The 17,597-nt window shown below is 43.7% G+C and overlaps 1 protein-coding gene across 2 annotated transcripts in view; it reads right to left on the minus strand.

Annotated features, from left to right (window-relative positions):
- The window catches only part of MNT (MAX network transcriptional repressor), a 112,866-nt gene that overhangs the window by 47,947 nt on the left and 47,322 nt on the right, over positions 1–17,597 (minus strand). Inside the window, exons 2-4 of one of the 2 annotated variants that reach the window (XM_073667786.1) lie at positions 15,382–15,964; positions 13,307–13,348; positions 9,907–10,018 (exon numbers count right to left, since the gene is read on the minus strand). In XM_073667786.1, coding sequence (XP_073523887.1) covers positions 9,907–10,018; positions 13,307–13,348; positions 15,382–15,964 — 737 coding nt within the window. The remainder of the gene's footprint in view (positions 1–9,906; positions 10,019–13,306; positions 13,349–15,381; positions 15,965–17,597) is intronic. The other variant, XM_073667787.1, reaches the window with a different exon arrangement.

Consider the following 17,597-nt stretch of genomic DNA (forward strand, 5'->3'; position numbering starts at 1 on the left):
AAGTGCCCCCCTTATAACATAATGGCATAAGCCCCCTCATATAAACTATTTGTGCCCCAAGTCTTTCTTTATAAATTAATAATGCCCAAGTGTTCCCTTATAAAGTAAAATAACAAGCTCTTATATGCTTGTAACTTCAAGGTGTAATCCACGTGAATGTAGACTGATTTCTCTCAGCCGTCATCCTAGTTACTTCCGTTTTTCTTCATTGACGCAGGCAGGCTGTCTGAACATTTTTTTTCATCCATTAACTCTTAACAACGTATCAGTTAAAACTCGGATGTAATTCTGATGTACAAAGTCTGTCTTCTGTGTGTCATCTGTTTTACATGGATCCCCATAGACTTTAATAACCGAGTCTTATCTGCAAAACTGATGAGAAGAGGACGTGCTCTGAGTCTCATGGACAGGAGACTGATGTGCGCATGGATCAATGAAACTCTGTGGGTCAGGCTTCTGTCAGAGAGAAAAAACGTACTGCACGTGTCACATGGATGTGTGAATGTAGCCTAATCCTCTATCATCAAAGCCAATAGCCCTAAATGCTACACTGTATGAAATAATGGGGACTACTAAAGATGTTACTTTTTCTATTGTATCACAAATTCCCTTTTTACCAAAAATGCATGAAGAACTGCAAGCACAGCTGGGCATCTAACAAATGCACTAAAAATGCCCTCAGTCCCAGAACATCATTGCTTTTGTTATTCTACATTATGCACATTTCCTTATCATACACCAGTCATAATAAGTCACATGCGATGTAATGCTATCTGAATATCAGAGCTGGACCCGACACTTAATGCAAATATGTCGTTTTTTACCTGCTCATTATTCTGAATGTGGCATTGTTTCTTGTTCCAACACCTCTCCATTCCTGAGGTCTGGCCTTTTTTTTCCTGTATGTAAATCTAGTATTGCTAGTCAAAGGGGCATGGCCCTCGACTTCTGTTTGTGGGTATATTCTTGTAACTCACGCCCCTGTGGCTAACAAGGCAAGATGTACATATAGAAAATAGGGAGCCACATCTAGGTAACGGAGAAGAGCAAGGACAATAAAAAACACCACCACCAGATTTAGGAGAACAGCCACATTTACACCAAGTAAAACAATGACATATTTAGGGCAAGTGACAGATCTTCTTTCAGTGTGGACAGTCGTATTACTCAGTATTAATTGTTAGGACCAAGATGAGTTGAATGTTTTTTATTTCCACAACGTGCTTCAATGCTGTAGTAACGTTTTTTTCAAGTGAAAAAGTGGCAGGGGTTTTAAAATAACTGGAGATGTGACAAACTGCAACACCCCTTTCTCACCTCCTTCGTCATGTTTAAAGCCCCTTCATCCCTTTCACTGGTTCTTCAAAAATTCTATCTACTATCCTGGCTTCCTACTTTCCCGTCATTCCCTGATGCATCCATACTGAAGTCTTTCTGTTTTCTTTGCTACTTTTTCATATTTTTTTCCAGTTCACATTTATTGATTTGTGTGTATGCATATACATGTTTATTTTACGTATGCATGTTTATGTATACACATATATACATATGAAAACCCTTCCTACTCATTTCCCTCCCATATCAATTGCCCTGCCACCCCCTTTTTGTATTTGCTTCACTGCCTAATACTTATTCCTTTGATTCACCACTTTGACACCTCACAACCTTTTTCTACACATCTCAATTTTAGAAAAAAACTATTCGTTACTATTCCACTTCTTTTTTACACGAATTTCATTTTCAATGTTCCATTCTTCACCACTTTTTATTGAGCTATTTCACACACAAAACCTCTTCTCACAATAAAAATTCACGTTTCCACTTCTTACGAATTTCACCTTAAATTTGTTTTTTAATTTTAGGATCACAAGTATCCAACTGAAAAATCAGTGTGACGCTTCCCAAAAAAATCTTTCAGATGTTTTCATCATATATATGAAAATATTTTTTTATTCTAGGCAATCAAAGCACAACAACGTGTTTCGGCTAATTTTTCACAATAGCTTTCTTCAGGTGATAAAAAATAAAATCAAGAGCACAAAAAACCATGGTCCATGATTAAAAAATGCATAGTGGGCACACAGCCTAAGGATTCTTCATTACAGCAGCACAGCCTGATATCATGTTATCGTGCAAATTGGACAACTATCCTGGAGGAGACCATCCCCCGCCACGAGGCGGCAGCAGCGGATATTTTCAGGTGTGCATAGGAGTTGTGCCTGCACACAACTGGCTAAGATGAGCACCTTCCCTTTACTTTCCTATGCACCCAAAAGGGTATCAGCCAATGGTCTTGTGCACTTTTGTTCCCCTACAGTTTTTCTACCATTAGTATTAATTGTAAGGCTTTATTAATATCTCGCTGCACTTTTTTTTTTTATTTCCGTCACTTTCACTGTTAAGAATAGGGCAGTTAGTCACCATCTGTTGTATGATAGATACGTCACAGTCTCATGACCGCTTGTTAGGGTCTTTTTCACACTTGTGTTTTTTTGTGCAGTAAAGTGTCAGGAGTGGATCATATAGGGAGGGGAAGTATAACAGCAAGTTTCGGATTCTCTCTTTTTAAATCTCCTCCTTGTTTTGGCTTCAAACTTGCATAAAAAAAAAACCTGCCTTAAGGCGGGCTTCACATGCAGCGGACGAGCTCGCCAAAAAAAAAAAAAAAAAAATCATTCAGAAATCACTTAAAGGGACTGTCAGCGCAGAACGACTGTTCAAACCAAGTCTTGGTGCATCACAGCGGAACTAAACATCTAAATATACCTTTCCACCTGCTTGTTTTCCCCCTGTCTACACCCCTCCACCCTTATTTGATTGACAGCTCTGGCTTCATAGGGCCAGACAAGGGCAGAGATAAAGGGAAAACAAGCAAGTGGTAAGGTGTATATAAATAATTGGCCCCGCCATGAAGAATCGAGCACCTGTACTTGGTTTGAACAGTCATTCTGTGCTGACACGAGTCCCTTTAATTTTGCAGGGAAACAACCATTACATTTGCAAAACCTCACGGTTGTTACCATCGGCCATACGGTTTTGTGGGTAAAACAGCGATTTCCTTAGAAAATTAAGGAATTCTAGCAGTTCCAAAACCAGAGACGCAATCACATTTGCAACATGTGAACACAGCCTAAGATAGTAAGTATAAAAACACCTGTAGGGTATAATCAAATGTAGTAATCACAGCTAAACACTGCAGTTTTTGCTAAATTTTAGCAAACTGACAGCTGCCTCTGCATATACTGTAATAGGTACAAACCATTAAGCTTAATTTAAGTTTGTAATAATGGAATTGTCTGGAAAATTTTACACTAAAACTAATGACATCTATGTAAAGTCGCTGTGATGTTGAGTAAAGCCATACATACCTTTGTAGTAGAAATCTGTGTAACCGTTTGAAAGAAATCCATCGGCAAATTTATACAAGTGAGAGGTTTGCACTGCACTTACAGTCTGCCGGCCTCTCTCCTTATTTACCCATCTGCCGCCTGACAGAGTCAGAGTCTCCCCTACTCATCGAGCAGGCGCCATCATTCCCCAATATGGCAAATACACAGATCGATAGTCCGGCTCTCACTGTGCATGCTCCATTCCATGACGGCATCTGTGCGACATCTCCAGTGGGAGACACAAGAGTGACCTGTCCATTATTGATAGAAGGCAGCCGGCGCAATAGGGAGAGAGGCTGCAGAGCTGTGCAGTGCCAACCCCGGGGCAACTGTGGCTCATTTGTGTAAACTTTTGCTGATGGATTCCTCAAAATACCTAAACAAGGATTTCTAATGGTATAGATTAAATCAACATTACAGCGACTTTACATAGATGACATTAGTTTGGGGTAGAAAAACCTGCTGACAAGTTGCTATTAAGCTAACCATAGGGATCAATATCATCCCAAGCACCTGAATTCAACTTTTTTCCTACTTACTGGTCTATAATTAGCCAATTTTCAGTAAAACAGTTGTGCTTTTTAAGGATTTTGTTATGGGACCGGGTGGTGGAACCACTGTGCCGTGGTACAAGGAGGGACCAGAGGGGCATAACTAAGTGACTAAGCCGCCGTGTAGCCAGGGTCAGTCCGGGTAGTCGACTCGAAGGAGGGACTGGGAAGGTGGACCAGGTGCCACTCTGGGACCGACCTCGTGTGAGAGCAGGCGACTCCCATGGGACTGACAGCCGAAACCGACAGGCATGGCACATGAGCACGGCTGGTAGGCAGACAGCCCAGGAAGACAGGCAGGCTTGACTGGCAGACTGACAGGTGGACACGGCAGATAGACAAGCTGGTGGACAACACTGGAACCTGTGGGCTGGAGAGAGTGTAAGAACACTAACAACAACTTTGGACAGGCACCTCCATTTTGGAGGAGGTGCCTTAAACAACAGAAGTCATTCCGGCCATCGGCCGGGGACATTTTAGGATGGCGCGCAAGGCCACTTTAAGAGGCGCTCTAAGTACAGTGCTCGGGGATCTGTGCGAGGTGCGCGCACCCCGGGCAGGCGCGGCGATGGAGTCAGACGAGGAGGTAAAGGACGCTGGACCGGGGCCGTGGCGGCCAGTGGATCGGCGTCTCTGCCGGACAGGAGGCAGAGACGCAGACGTCTCAGTAACCCCCCCCTCCCTTCCCCTTTACACTCCCTCTTCAAGTCCGCAAGAAATTTCTCCAGAAGAAGAGCTTGAATGTTCTCCCTGGGCTCCCATGACCTCTCCTCAGGACCAAACCCCTTCCAATCCACAAGAAAGACTTTCCTCTTACCCTTTTGGTGGCCAAAATGCTCTCTACCTCAAAAACGTCCTCAGCGGAGACTGGATCGTCAGAGAAGAAATTGAGGACTACAGGCTTGAGAGACATGTGAAAGGAATTGGGGATCCGTAAAGAGGCAGGGAGTTTCAACTTGTACACCAGTGGATTTATTTGGCTCCGAATCTCAAAAGGACCAATGAACTGTGGACCCAACTTGTATGAAGGTATCTTGAGACGAACATACTTGGAGGATAACCAGACCTTTTCCCCCGGATGGAATAGAGGCGGGTCCAGATGTCTCTTGTCAGCATGTCTCTTCATCCGCTCAGAGGACTGCAGCAGCGTAGTTTTAGTGTACTCCCAAATCACAAAAAAGTCTTTGACGAGAGACTCCGCAGCAAGATTGTCAACAGAAGTGGAAACCGGAAACTGAATATTGGGATGCTGTCCGTATACCACCAAGAACGGAGATTTGGCTGAGGATTCACGGACATGGTTATTGTAGGAAAATTCAGCCCAAGGCAGAAGCTCCACCCAGTCGCTATGGTGAGTGTTGACGAAGTGCCGAAGGAAGCTAGTGAAAATCTGATTGATACGCTCAACCTGACCATTGGACTGAAGATAAGCCGAAGAGAAATCCAATGAGACATTCAGCAGCTTGCACGTGGCTCTCCAGAAGCGAGAAGTAAACTGAACTCCTCTATCCGAGACAATATGAAGAAGAAGTAGGCCGTGGAGGCGGGAGATGTGAAGAATGAAGTCTTTAGCCAGCACTGGCGCAGAAGGAAGACTCGGCAAGGGAATTAAGTGAGCCATCTCGGAAAAGCGGTCAGCGACACCCAAATAACACTACAACCGGCCGATACAGGAAGATCCATGATGAAATCCATCGCAATATGTTGCCACAGAGCGGAAGGCACGGGTAGAGGAAGAAGTCGACCAGTCGGAGGCTGCCTAGGCATCTTGTTTCGGGCACAGGAAGAGCAAGCAGAGACAAAATCCGCAACGTCCTTGCGCAGTGTCGGCCACCAATAATGTCGGGAAATTAGCAGAAGCGTATTCCACAGACCGGCATGACCTGCCAGTTTGGATGAATGACCCCAGAGTAAGATCCTCCTCCTATCCGGAGCCGCCTCAAAGGTCATACCAGGAGGAAGATGAGACAGGTCAAACGGGGCGACAATCAATATTCTGGAAGGCTCAATGATGTGTAAAGGCTCCTCCTCTTGGTCGGTTGACAGGGACGATCGGGAGAGCGCGTCTGCCTTAATATTCTTGTCTCCTGGACGGAAGTGGAGAGTGAAGTTGAAGCGAGCAAAGAACAGAGACCATCTGTCCTGACGAGAATTAAGTAGTTGAACAGACTGCAAGTAGGCCGCAAATAGATTTTTGTTGTCCATGTAGATGACCATCGGATGCAAGGCCCCCTTCAGCAAGAACTGCCACTCGTCCAGCTCCAGTTTGATGGCAAGCAGTTCACGATCTCCAATGGAATAATTGCGCTCCGAAGGAGTGAAGAGCTTGGAAAAGAAGCCACAGGTCACCATTCGCCCAGACGAGGACTTCTGGGTGAGAACTGCTCCGGCCCCAGAGGAAGAGGCGTCAACCTCCAGGAAGAACTGCATGTTACAGTCAGGACGGTAAAGCACCAGGGCAGAAGAGAATGCTTGTTTCAAGGATATGAAGGCTCTTTCCGCCTTGGGAGTCCATTCCTTGGGATTAACCCCTTTGGGGGTCAGGGCAGATATGGGAGCAGTACGGGAGGAAAAATGAGGAATGAACAGGCGGTAATAATTAGCGAACCCCAGAAACCGCTGAATAGCCTTCAACCCCTCAGGTCGGGGCCACTTTAGAACGGCAGACACTTTCTCGGGATCCATCTTTAACCCGGTCTCCGAGATAATGTATCCCAGGAAGGGAAGAGAAGTCTGTTTGAAAACGCATTTCTCAAATTCGGCATATAGACGATTCTTCATGAGCCTCTGCAATACTTGTCGAACGTCTCTTCGATGTCAGGCCAGATCAGAAGAGAACACCAGGATATCGTCCAGGTACACTACCACACATAAATATAGAAAATCTCAGAATATCTCATTCACCAGTTCTTGGAAGACTGCTGGTGCGTTGCAAGATTCTCTTCGATGTATTCTGACATGGCAAGGGTCTCAGCCAACGACAGGGGGTAAATTCAACCTCGGGGTGGAGAAGCACCAGGAATGAGGTCGATAGGACAGTCAAATGGCCTATGAGGAGGAAGTGTCTCAGCCTCCTTCTTGTCAAATATGTCAGTGTATGACCAGTAGGGTGCCGGAAAGCCGGGCAAATTAGCTTGAGTGGACGGAGGTCGAGCAGAACGGACAGGAACCAAGCAGGTCTTGTGACACTCTTGGACCCAGCGCAGCACCTCTCCCGAACTCCAATCCAAAACCAGCTTGTGTGTCTGAAGCCAGGGCAGTCCAAGCAGTATAGAGTGAGAGAGGCCAGCACGTAAAAGGAGATTTTCTCCAAGTGTAGCATTCCTATCTGAAGAACTACAGGCTCGGTGACGAACAAGATGGACTCTGAAAGGGGTCTCCCATCCACCAAACAAACCGCTAATGGATCCGAAAGTTGCCAAATAGGGATCTGATACTGCTCCACAAGAGCCCGTTGGATCAATTTCCTGCGGCACAGGAATCCAGATAGCCAGTCTCAAAAAAATGTATCTTACCACAGGTTATCGATAGACAGCCAGGGATGGAGAGAAAGAAGTTTTGCCTAGGACGACGTCTCCAAGCGATCCTAGGCACTGGAGTTTCCGGGTCTCTCTGGACAAGAGCGGATTAGATGCTCCGAGCTGCCACAGTAAAAACATCTTCCCTCGGTGCGGCGGACCTCCTGGCGAGACTTGACCATCTTGACCTGGTCTACCTGCATAGCCTCTGGGGTTGATACCGAGGCAGAGGCTTGTTGAGAGACTGGCCTTTGGAAGGTTTGTGCTAGGCGCAGAGATTTTCTCTCACGGATCACCTCCTTAGAACGCTCCTGGAACCGGATGTTGATCAGTGTGGCCAACGACACCAGGTCGTCCAGAGTGGTGGGAAGGTCACGACCGGCCAGTTCGTCCTTGATCTGTCCAGAAAGGCCCTCCCAAAAGGTAGACACCAGGGCCTCGTTGTTCCAAGCTAGTTCGGACGCGAGGGTATAGAAACGCACAGCGTACTGACCCACTGTGAGGTTTCCTTGGCGTAGATGAAGAAGAGAAGAGGCAGTCGAAGATGTGCAGCCGGGCTTATCGAAAACCCTCCGGAAGGCCGCAAGAAAAGCCTGGAGGTTAGACACCAGAGGATCCCCTCTCTCCCATAGGGGGTTGAGCCATGCCAACGTTTCTCCGGTAAGACGGACATGATGAATGCCACTTTAGGCCGGTCAGAAGCGAACTGATGAGCCGGGAGCTTAAAGTGCAGAGTGCACTGGTTGATGAAGCCCCGACATAGAGTGGAATCACCGCCGAAGCGTGGTGGAGCAGAAAGTCGGGCTCCAGAGTTGGGTCCGGTGGTGGAACCACTGTGCCTACCCGGACTGACCCTGGCTACACGGCGGCTTAGTCAACTCCGTGAACCAAGGAGGTTGGGAATGACCTTGTGTGAGAGCAGGTGACTCCCACGGGACTGACAGCCGAAGCCGACAGTCACGGCAGATGAGCACGGCTGGTAGGCAGGCAGGCAGCGCAGGAAGACAGGCGGACACGGCTGGCGGGCATGGCTGATAGACAGGCTTAGGGACAACACTGGAACCTGAGAGCTGGAGAGGGTGTAAGAACACTAACAACTTTGCACAGGCACCTCCATTTTGGAGGAGGTGCCTTAAATAACAGAAGTCCTCCGGCCATGGGCCGGGGACATTTTAGGACAGCGCGGCCCCTTTAAGAGGCAGGGAGCGCGCCCTTTAAGTACAGTGCCCAGGGATCTGCACGCACCCCGGGCAGACGCAGCGAGATAGTCAGACGGGGAGGTAGAGGACGCTGGACTGGGGCCGCCTCGGTAAGTGGATCGGAGTCTCTGCCGGGCAGGAGGCAGAGACGTCGATGCCACAGATTTTTTTTGACCATGAGACTATAAAGTCTCATGTGAATGCACCCTTACTTGCCATAACCTAAATCAGGCAGATCAATCCGATAGAGCAGGAGTACCGGAACGAGACCAGCCACTTAGGAGTCACACTTATAAGTCATAATTATACATAGAACAATGTTTTTTGAAGAGGATTTCCAGGGAGGCAAAGGAAAAATCCAACATTCTGAGTGATTCCTGCACAATACCCAGCTGAATCTTCCTGAATTCTAGATTTCTGGGTTATGTTCCCTGCTGTGACGTTAGCTTCGCTTTTACTTCTTTGTGCTACCACTATATTATTCCAAAGCATGTGATTGCTGTGCTAGAGGCAATATCTGACAAGACTATTCAAGAGTCTGTGTTATACCAGCGGGAGACACCGAAAAGTTGAAAAGCAATGTATAAGGAGATTTCGAAGACAAAATAACTTACAATTTCAGTTCTGCATAAAAGAAAATTCTAATTCAGTGCAATTTGTAATAATAAAAAGCAGAGGCTGATATCAGGGGCAGCAAACTCATTACATTATGATGGGTTGCGGACCATTGTCCACGAGAAAACAGCATATGATAATCATAATTTGGATTCAACAGCCAAAATTCAAGTAAAGAGAAATTATAGAAAAAGTAATATTAGTAGATTACATAGGAATCAAAACTATACAAAGCACAAGGGGAAGAGTGGAGGAGTATAATGAGTCAGAATCCCTCCAGTGCCTACTGGTTTTCACACATCTGCCCCAGTATATTTTTGGAAGCAGCCGAATTGGTTTAGGGAACTGTGGTAGCAAAGCCAAATTCTTGATATTTGGTAATACAGCTTTATATTAACATGTATTTATACAATGAGGACAAGATTCACATGGCACACTAATTCTGTTTGCCCTAACCCTAGATGTAAATATCCTGGCCAAGGCAAAGTGGCTTGTTGGCATCCACCATCAGCAGCTATGCCCTGACTACAGGTAGAAGCTGACATGTACTGAATGATTTATGTCCTTGTCAGGATGAGACAGAAATTCCCCCATAGAATCGATCAGACTCACAATATAGACATGGAAGCCTTACCTGGATGTATCGCAGAGCACTTCTCAACACACTGAGGTTGGACGTCTTTTTGTCATCTACATTTGGGATGTTTCTTTTTAGCGTCTCAAAACATTCCTTAAGGTGTGCTCGTCTGTAAGAGAACAAAACAGATCATTGATAAAACGATCACATTTTTACTATGTATCCATTCCAGGTAATCTGTTACAGCAAACATAAAGCACAGGATTTCTTGTGCACATTATTGCATTACTACAAATATCATTATGCTTGAACGTCCCCTCCCCCCTCTGATATTAGACTGAAGTACTGTGTATGTATTCTGCAACCTTTTGGCACTTGCTGTGTTTTGAAAAGATTGGATCTAAAAGAAACCTGCGTAGGAAATCAGGAAGACCACATCTGTAGAAAAATAGTGGTCACCAAGAAGGAAAGTCATATGGTTGCTTGGTAATGCAAAGTACCTTTGCCTGTCAAATAGATGCATACATGGGCAGCATGGTGGCTCAGTGGTTAGCACTGTTGAATTAATAATAATAATAATTTTTATATATATAGCGTCAACATATTCCACAGCGATTTGCAATTCAGACAATTTACAGACATTATCATCACTGTCCCCATTGGGGCTCACAGTCTACATTCCCTATCAGTATGTCTTTGGAGTGTGGGAGGAAACCGGAGAACCCGGAGGAAACCCACGGGGAGTTGTCCTTGGTGGGATTTGAACCCATACTCCAAAGACATACTGATAGGGAATTTAGATTGTGAGCCCCAATGGGGACAGTGCAGATAGTGTCTGTAAAGCGCTGTGGAATTAATAGCGCTATATAAGTGAGTAAATAAAATAAAATACATACACATATATCCCTGCAGCATAAGACAATGAAATACTCTTTGGTTACAAACATCTAAGTTATAACATAGTTTAGAAGAAGGATGCACAACCTGTTTTGGTCTGAGGGCCACGGTGTCAGATCAGACCCATCCCAAGAGCTACAAGTAACTTATTAGGGGGCTTCCACTCTCACCATTCTGCACAGTATTTTATTTTAAATAATAGAAATGTCCGGTACTCACCCTCCCTGGGTCCAGCGCTGCGTCTGTGCCGCTGCTCTAGTGACTGTTTACCTGAGTGTAGTGAACTCACTTCAACAGCGCTGTGGACAATCACTGAGCCTACTGATTACTGGTGCAGTGATGATGTCCATCAATAGCGCTGCAGAGTGACCAGAGCAGTGGCAGAGAAGCAGGGGATGTGGGGAGGGTGAAGTGTGAGTAGCTGCTGTTTCTATTATTTTTTAACACAGGCAAAGGCCGATTGCATGCAGAATACTGAAAGCAAAAAAACCCATTAAATAGAGGCATTACTATCCGGGACATTTCTAACATATGGGAAGCATAAGCCAAAAATGTCTGATAGGTGCCAGTACCCCTTCTAGTGCTCCAAGCTACGGGGTGCCTTCCCATTCACACTCCGGAAAGGGAGGCTGCATGCATGCCGGCACGTCTCTCCATTGGAGTAAATGTGAGCTGCTGAAGATGATAGCACTCATATACTGCCACCTCTAAAACTTCTTTCTGAAGTGCCACAGGGGTCAGGAGACCCCCATTCCATCAATAGAGGGGATACACATTGCTCTATTAGGACTTACTTATCCCTGCTTCCTCACTACACGCCACCCTTCTAGAGTACATAAAATACATGTGAGCCCATCCAGAACATGTCGGTTACCACATGGGTTGGGCTGCACAAAATGGCATTGTAGGACGCCAGCAGCCCCAGAGCTGGAAGTTATGCAACACTAGTTTATAAAAAATACTGCGAAAGCGGAGAGTAGTTTTCTGGCCTGGTCCTAGCAGATTTCTCCCCACTTGGTTGATTGACAGGTCTCTCCTTATACAAGTCAGCAGGGACCGGCTCAGATGACTAGTCTCCCTGTTCCCTTCTTGGTTTTAAACTATTTTAAGACAGAGGTTTGCAATAAGAGATCATTTCCCTGTGAGATGCTGCTTCGGGTTCTGGCAGCATGCATCTCCTGCCAAGTTACTTTAATCTTATCACAAGCATACGCCATCGCTTTAGGATTGGGTATGCGTCCAACCGGATTGGGAATGGCCACAGTTTCTTCCATAGTGGGCGGCCATTGTACAGGTAAAAAAAACTGAATGAGACACCTCACTAAACCAGCTGTGAGGCTCCTTCATTCTCGGGATCTGTGGGGGTCCCAGAGGTCAGACCCCACCAATCAAAGAAATGGTGTATCCTAGCCTAGAGATACAAATTCTACAAAGCCATGCAATGCAAACTAACATATGTAAGCAAATGTTGGAGTGGTGTTAGGCATATTTAGGTCGAAATGGTTCCAAACAAGTTTACATACGCCAGCGTACAACTCCGAGCCCTGAGATGGTTGCTTTCTATTTTTTATCTAATAAAATAACTTATCGGAGATCCAGGTATTAGGAGGCTGAAGCATTACGCTGTTAGACCGATCACTCCTAATCACTCATGATCTTAATCTGTCTACATGCTCCCTCTTGTACGGTCTACCAGAATATGATCCAGAATTGAGGAAATAAAGCATATGTTCACAATGAAACACCAGGTTCCCATTTATACACACATATATAATCATGAAAAAATAAATAAAAATTGAGCAATACATGTTAATGTGCAGCCAAGAGCCACATCCACAATTTTGCTGGTTGTCATTGGAAACTGTCAAAGAATCCATGAATAGATGACATTCATGGAAGATTAGCTGAACTCAAAAACTAAAAATTGAAAATCCTCATTTATTTTTATCCATCTAAGGACTAACATGGTACAAAGATATATTTTTCTTGTAGCTGCACCGCAATGGGAGAGTTAATGTGGCTATAAACCACGGTAGACAGTTATACTTCCCGATCCCTCTCCCATTAATGCGCGGGTCCATGCATGCTCCGAAGCCTACAGAATTGTGAATGCACCACTAAGCTATGATACAAATTGCAATAAGTAGCACAATCTATTTACACAATCAACGTTGTATACAGATGAATGCTATACTTGTTATTAAAAGATGAACATACACATAATTCTACCAGTCACTTTCCTGGAAAACAATTGTCCGGAGGCAACAGTCCGCAGAACCCGAAACCTACATCCTGGCTTATGGTACTGGTAAGAGCTACATGAAGCAATTAACGCCTAATAAAATGAAATATAAAAATGTTTATGTGGCAATTACGGCCTCAATAAAAAAAAAAATAAAATAAAAATTTTAAACTACAAAATCCGATTAAGTGCCTTGAGACCAAAGCCATACTAAATATTAAATTAATCGGTTAACTTGGAGCATTACGTTAGATAAATACTGCATAAGTGGTCTAGGGAGTTGGTACAGAAAGGAGAGCGCCAGGGCTAATTACATACCTGTTTTTCTCCAATTTATTATGAACTTCCCGAGTGCCAGCCCTGCAGGCAAAAGAACAAAAGCGGAAAACAGATTATATAATCCACTAGTTTATTGCCTTAAAACTCATTTATGTAAAAAAAAAAAAAAAAAAAAACTCCACAAAACAAAAATATATAAACCCACAGACCAATGATGCTACACTGCGATTATAGGTCCAGTTGACAAAATTGCTACCTATTCAGTATGGTAAAGGCTCCAAAAAAAAGATGACCTCCTAACCTACCACTATATATAGCGCTCATATTTCACTCCTATTTTAGAAAGGGCTGTACTCTGACAAAAGGTAATTTCAATACCCTCATTCTCTTTTCTTACAATATTAGCCAATAGTTCTAATAAATGATTTTGAAAAAAAAAGCAATGTAAAGCATTGAATCCTTTATATGGAACATCATCCTCCGCCAGGCAAAGTGTATTATACAAGGAACCAAAATACTTGCAACATGAATAAAAAAAAATTATCCTAATTAATTGAAGGGGGAAGAATTAGCAAATGTGCTGATAGAAGAAAGGGAGACTTAATGGTATTAAACAGAATATACAGATATTTCCGATAATTCTGTATTTCATGCTTACTATATTCACATTCATAAGCTTTAAAGCATTAACAGTCAGTTCAGATTTTTTTTTTAACAAAATCAATAGTAACAAGTAAAGATTAGAAATTTTCAAATATACTTTGCTAAAGAAAAATGCCCCTTTAACTACTTATCAGTCTCCTCTGACTTCATTGTTCAAATCTGTCTTCAATGAAAACAAGTTATCAATTCACTGAGGGATCAGATTATAGTTGCTGCCTATCTAAGTCTATGGAGAGGGGAAGGGGAAGAGGATGAAGGGGATTAGTGAGAGAGACAGGGGGGACACATAACTTGTAGCCTGCAGTTTTCTCTAATTGCCAGAAATAGTGTTATTCCTCGTGGACAACCTATTCTGAAAAGTCACTTGAAACAACAATTACACTTTAATGCTACTTACACCCAAGTATAAAAGGATATAAATTGAAACAAAAAGGGCGCTTATACCAGCTCTGCAAATGTGTCTGCCCTTCCCTTAGCTTGAAATATCCCAAAATGACTGAAAACAACAAAACTATTACGTTAATCCATCAAGCGTTCGGAGTAACACAAATATTTTGGGGCCATTTCATCAGTTTGTGCCAGAAATCTGGAGTAAAATAGAAGGTTGAAAAATATTTGAGCACACTGCAGTTGCATAAACATTTTGTGACTTTTGGCATTTTTATGCCAGCTCTGCCAATTTTTTGAAAAGTGGGTGAGGCTTATGAAAGAGGAGGCATGGCTAAGCGTGGCCAACAAAATTCATCATAACATAAATGACATCACCTGACAGGAGTATACTTCACATGCTGGCACACGTCAACTGAAATGTGCGCCCAATTCATTAAGAGGTGCACTTGACTCTTCATCAGGACTAGAGTACAAAACACAGGTCTTGATTAATCCGCCTCTTTTTGTTTTTTTAAAGCTGGTCAACTTGTATCACTCATAACATTATAGGAATATATACTATTAATGTGAATTAGCTAGAGTCCAACCACCCTAACTTCCTCAAAGCCTAAACATAGAGCCAGTGGCACTAAAAGAGTGTCCTATCAAATCATTTCATGTAGGCCCATTACTGTGAAAGTCAGACCATGCAGCCCAGGGACAAAAAGCTAAGTGGAGCCGACAAAAGACAAAATGGCACAATACTTCTCTAACTATCGTCAGGTTATGGTTTTTGGACCCTACCGATCAAACGCTGAGGACATATGTGACAGATGGATCATTCAAGAACTGTGTGATGCAGAACCTTTGTTAAGACTTGTAATATGCGGTAACAACGAATGAAGCAATTTTAAGTTTTTTATCACTAGTCAGACAGAAGGACAAGTATGCCTACATTTCTTATATATTTGAAGACTATGCAATCATCTGTGATGCATCTAAGATCTCAAAAATAGTTAAGAGCTCAAAGCACAGCGTAACACCAAAAGCACTAGTTTTGGTCCTAATGAGGAAGTTCTTACCCTCCAGGTCGTCTTCTCTGCTCATTCGGCCTTCCATCATCTACTGAAGATAGTCTAAGAGCACCCAAGGGTTGTGCTGAAGGCTGCTGCTGTGGGTGTTGTAGGGCTGCTGGCTGGGGCTGTATAGGTTGCTGCTGCTGTTGTTGCTGCTGCACAATGTGGTGGTGTGTTATTGCCAGTACAGGGGTTGAGTAATGGTGCAGCTGCTTAGGACTTCCTACACTCAAAGGTGTTGTCTTGATCTCTGAGAGTCCGGGACCTGGTGGTCGCTGGATGACAGGAGCCAGGGATACATCTTTGTTGATAACAGGCGGGTTGACAACATGTGGCTGACGATGAACAACGGGAGGTGACAAAGATGTTTGGACTACTGGTTGAGGAGTGCTGGTTACCACAGGAAGGGGAATGACGGCTACTGGAGTAGGTAGGGGAGGAGGTGGGGGTGGAGGAGGTGCAGGTGCTGGTGGAGAAGCAGGATCAGGAGGGGCCTGGTTTACCAATTCTTCTGTTTGAGAAATAATGTCCTCTTCTTCCTCCTCTTCTTCCTCTTCCTCCTGTTCCACCAAAATCTTATCATTTTCCTCTGCAACGAAAGGGTAAAAATGACATTAGATCTATGTGACCTTTCATGCATTAACTGTTAATCCGTCGAATGTTTCCCACTTGACCTCTGAACAATTTTAGCTATGTAGAAAGCAATTTGTATCTGGTGGTTCCAGTAATTACAAGGAGAACCCTGACACATCCCATACAGAATAATGACATAATCAGAGTGAAATTAATGTCTATAAAGCTGAAAAGTAACACAAAAAAATGTAATAAAGAATTTCACTTTGCGATAATGTCTTAGTTTTGTGTAGTAGTAAAATGCAACTGACTAATCAGCATTCAGATAACCAGTTTTCCGGGACCTAAATATTGATGTCTAGGACTTAAAAGGGGTTATATGGGACTATCTTGATTTTCTTCTCATGGGGCCAAGAACTGACAGGCAGGTAGTTGCTATTTTTTTGTAAACAAAAAAGGATATAGACGTTCATTTCAATATAGTGTATTAATATCCTTCAGACAAAATGAGGAAACCCAAATACACTAAACTATTTCTCATTCCTCATTCTTCATTAATAATTTAAATAAAGAGATCAAAGTACTCAGTAAATCTGCTATTTCAAAATTTTTATTAATGTTATCACAAGACATACAAACACCCCATAAAATCATGTCAAAAGCCCCTAAGACATAGAAAGCCCCAGTAAGTTTGAGGCAGTGTGGTAAAGAGATATCACTGTAAGCACGGAAAATATAAATACAATTCAGAAAATAGGAATGTAAGATTATATCAGTAACGTTCCAAACCTCTTATTTTCGTGGGATATGCCCCATGTCCCTGCCATTAGATTATCACAAAGCATGTGTAAATAGAGTACATACCCCTATTTATAGGTCATAGAAATATCATATGACATGTACAGAAAAGTGCAAATTTTCACATTTGGAGGGATATGTTCTCATATGGAATTATCATATAGCATATATAGGCAAAGTACAGATCCTCATAATTTAAGGGAAATATCCTCCTGTACAGGTCATTAGATTATCGTATAACACATGTAAATAAAGTATAAATCCTCATGATTTGAGGGATATCTCCCATATACAAGCCAGTAAGATAATCACAGTGGTAACATCAATTATAGCTTACATATAAAACACAAAAGCTAGTAAATAAGACCGGGTGCATATCACCGATCCTAAGGATCTGAACAGAGTCCTTGTCAGCAGTCAAGTGATATCAGCATTATAGTACCCCCAAGGCAGGCAAAATACAAACCAATGCCAAAGTGTTGTAGGACCACACTGCCTCGTACCCCAACGCGCGTTTCGCGTGCTGCTTCATCGGTGGGTACAGAGGCAGTGCCACACCTGATGTATTTATATAAAAAGAAAAGAGCGACGCACACCTGTTATTCCCTCTGTGTATTAGGGCGCACGCATGCCGTCCATAGCGCGTCGCCATCACTCGGCCGGCGTCCAGGAAATCGAGATGCGCATGCGCGCATATCGATTCCTGATAGGACGCCAGTCGATGGAGGCGAGGCCGCTATGACGCGTCGCGCGCGCGCACCACACCGGGTCCGTGCACACTCCATGTTAAGTCTGGGCAAAGTTGCCCTCAAACCCTATCCATACATAGACAATACAGTTTGGCAATACAT

This window comes from Phyllobates terribilis, unplaced genomic scaffold, assembly GCF_046119375.1.
Source record: "Phyllobates terribilis strain yellow unplaced genomic scaffold, ASM4611937v1 Scaffold_2__4_contigs__length_985480577, whole genome shotgun sequence".
Lineage (NCBI taxonomy): Eukaryota > Metazoa > Chordata > Amphibia > Anura > Dendrobatidae > Phyllobates > Phyllobates terribilis.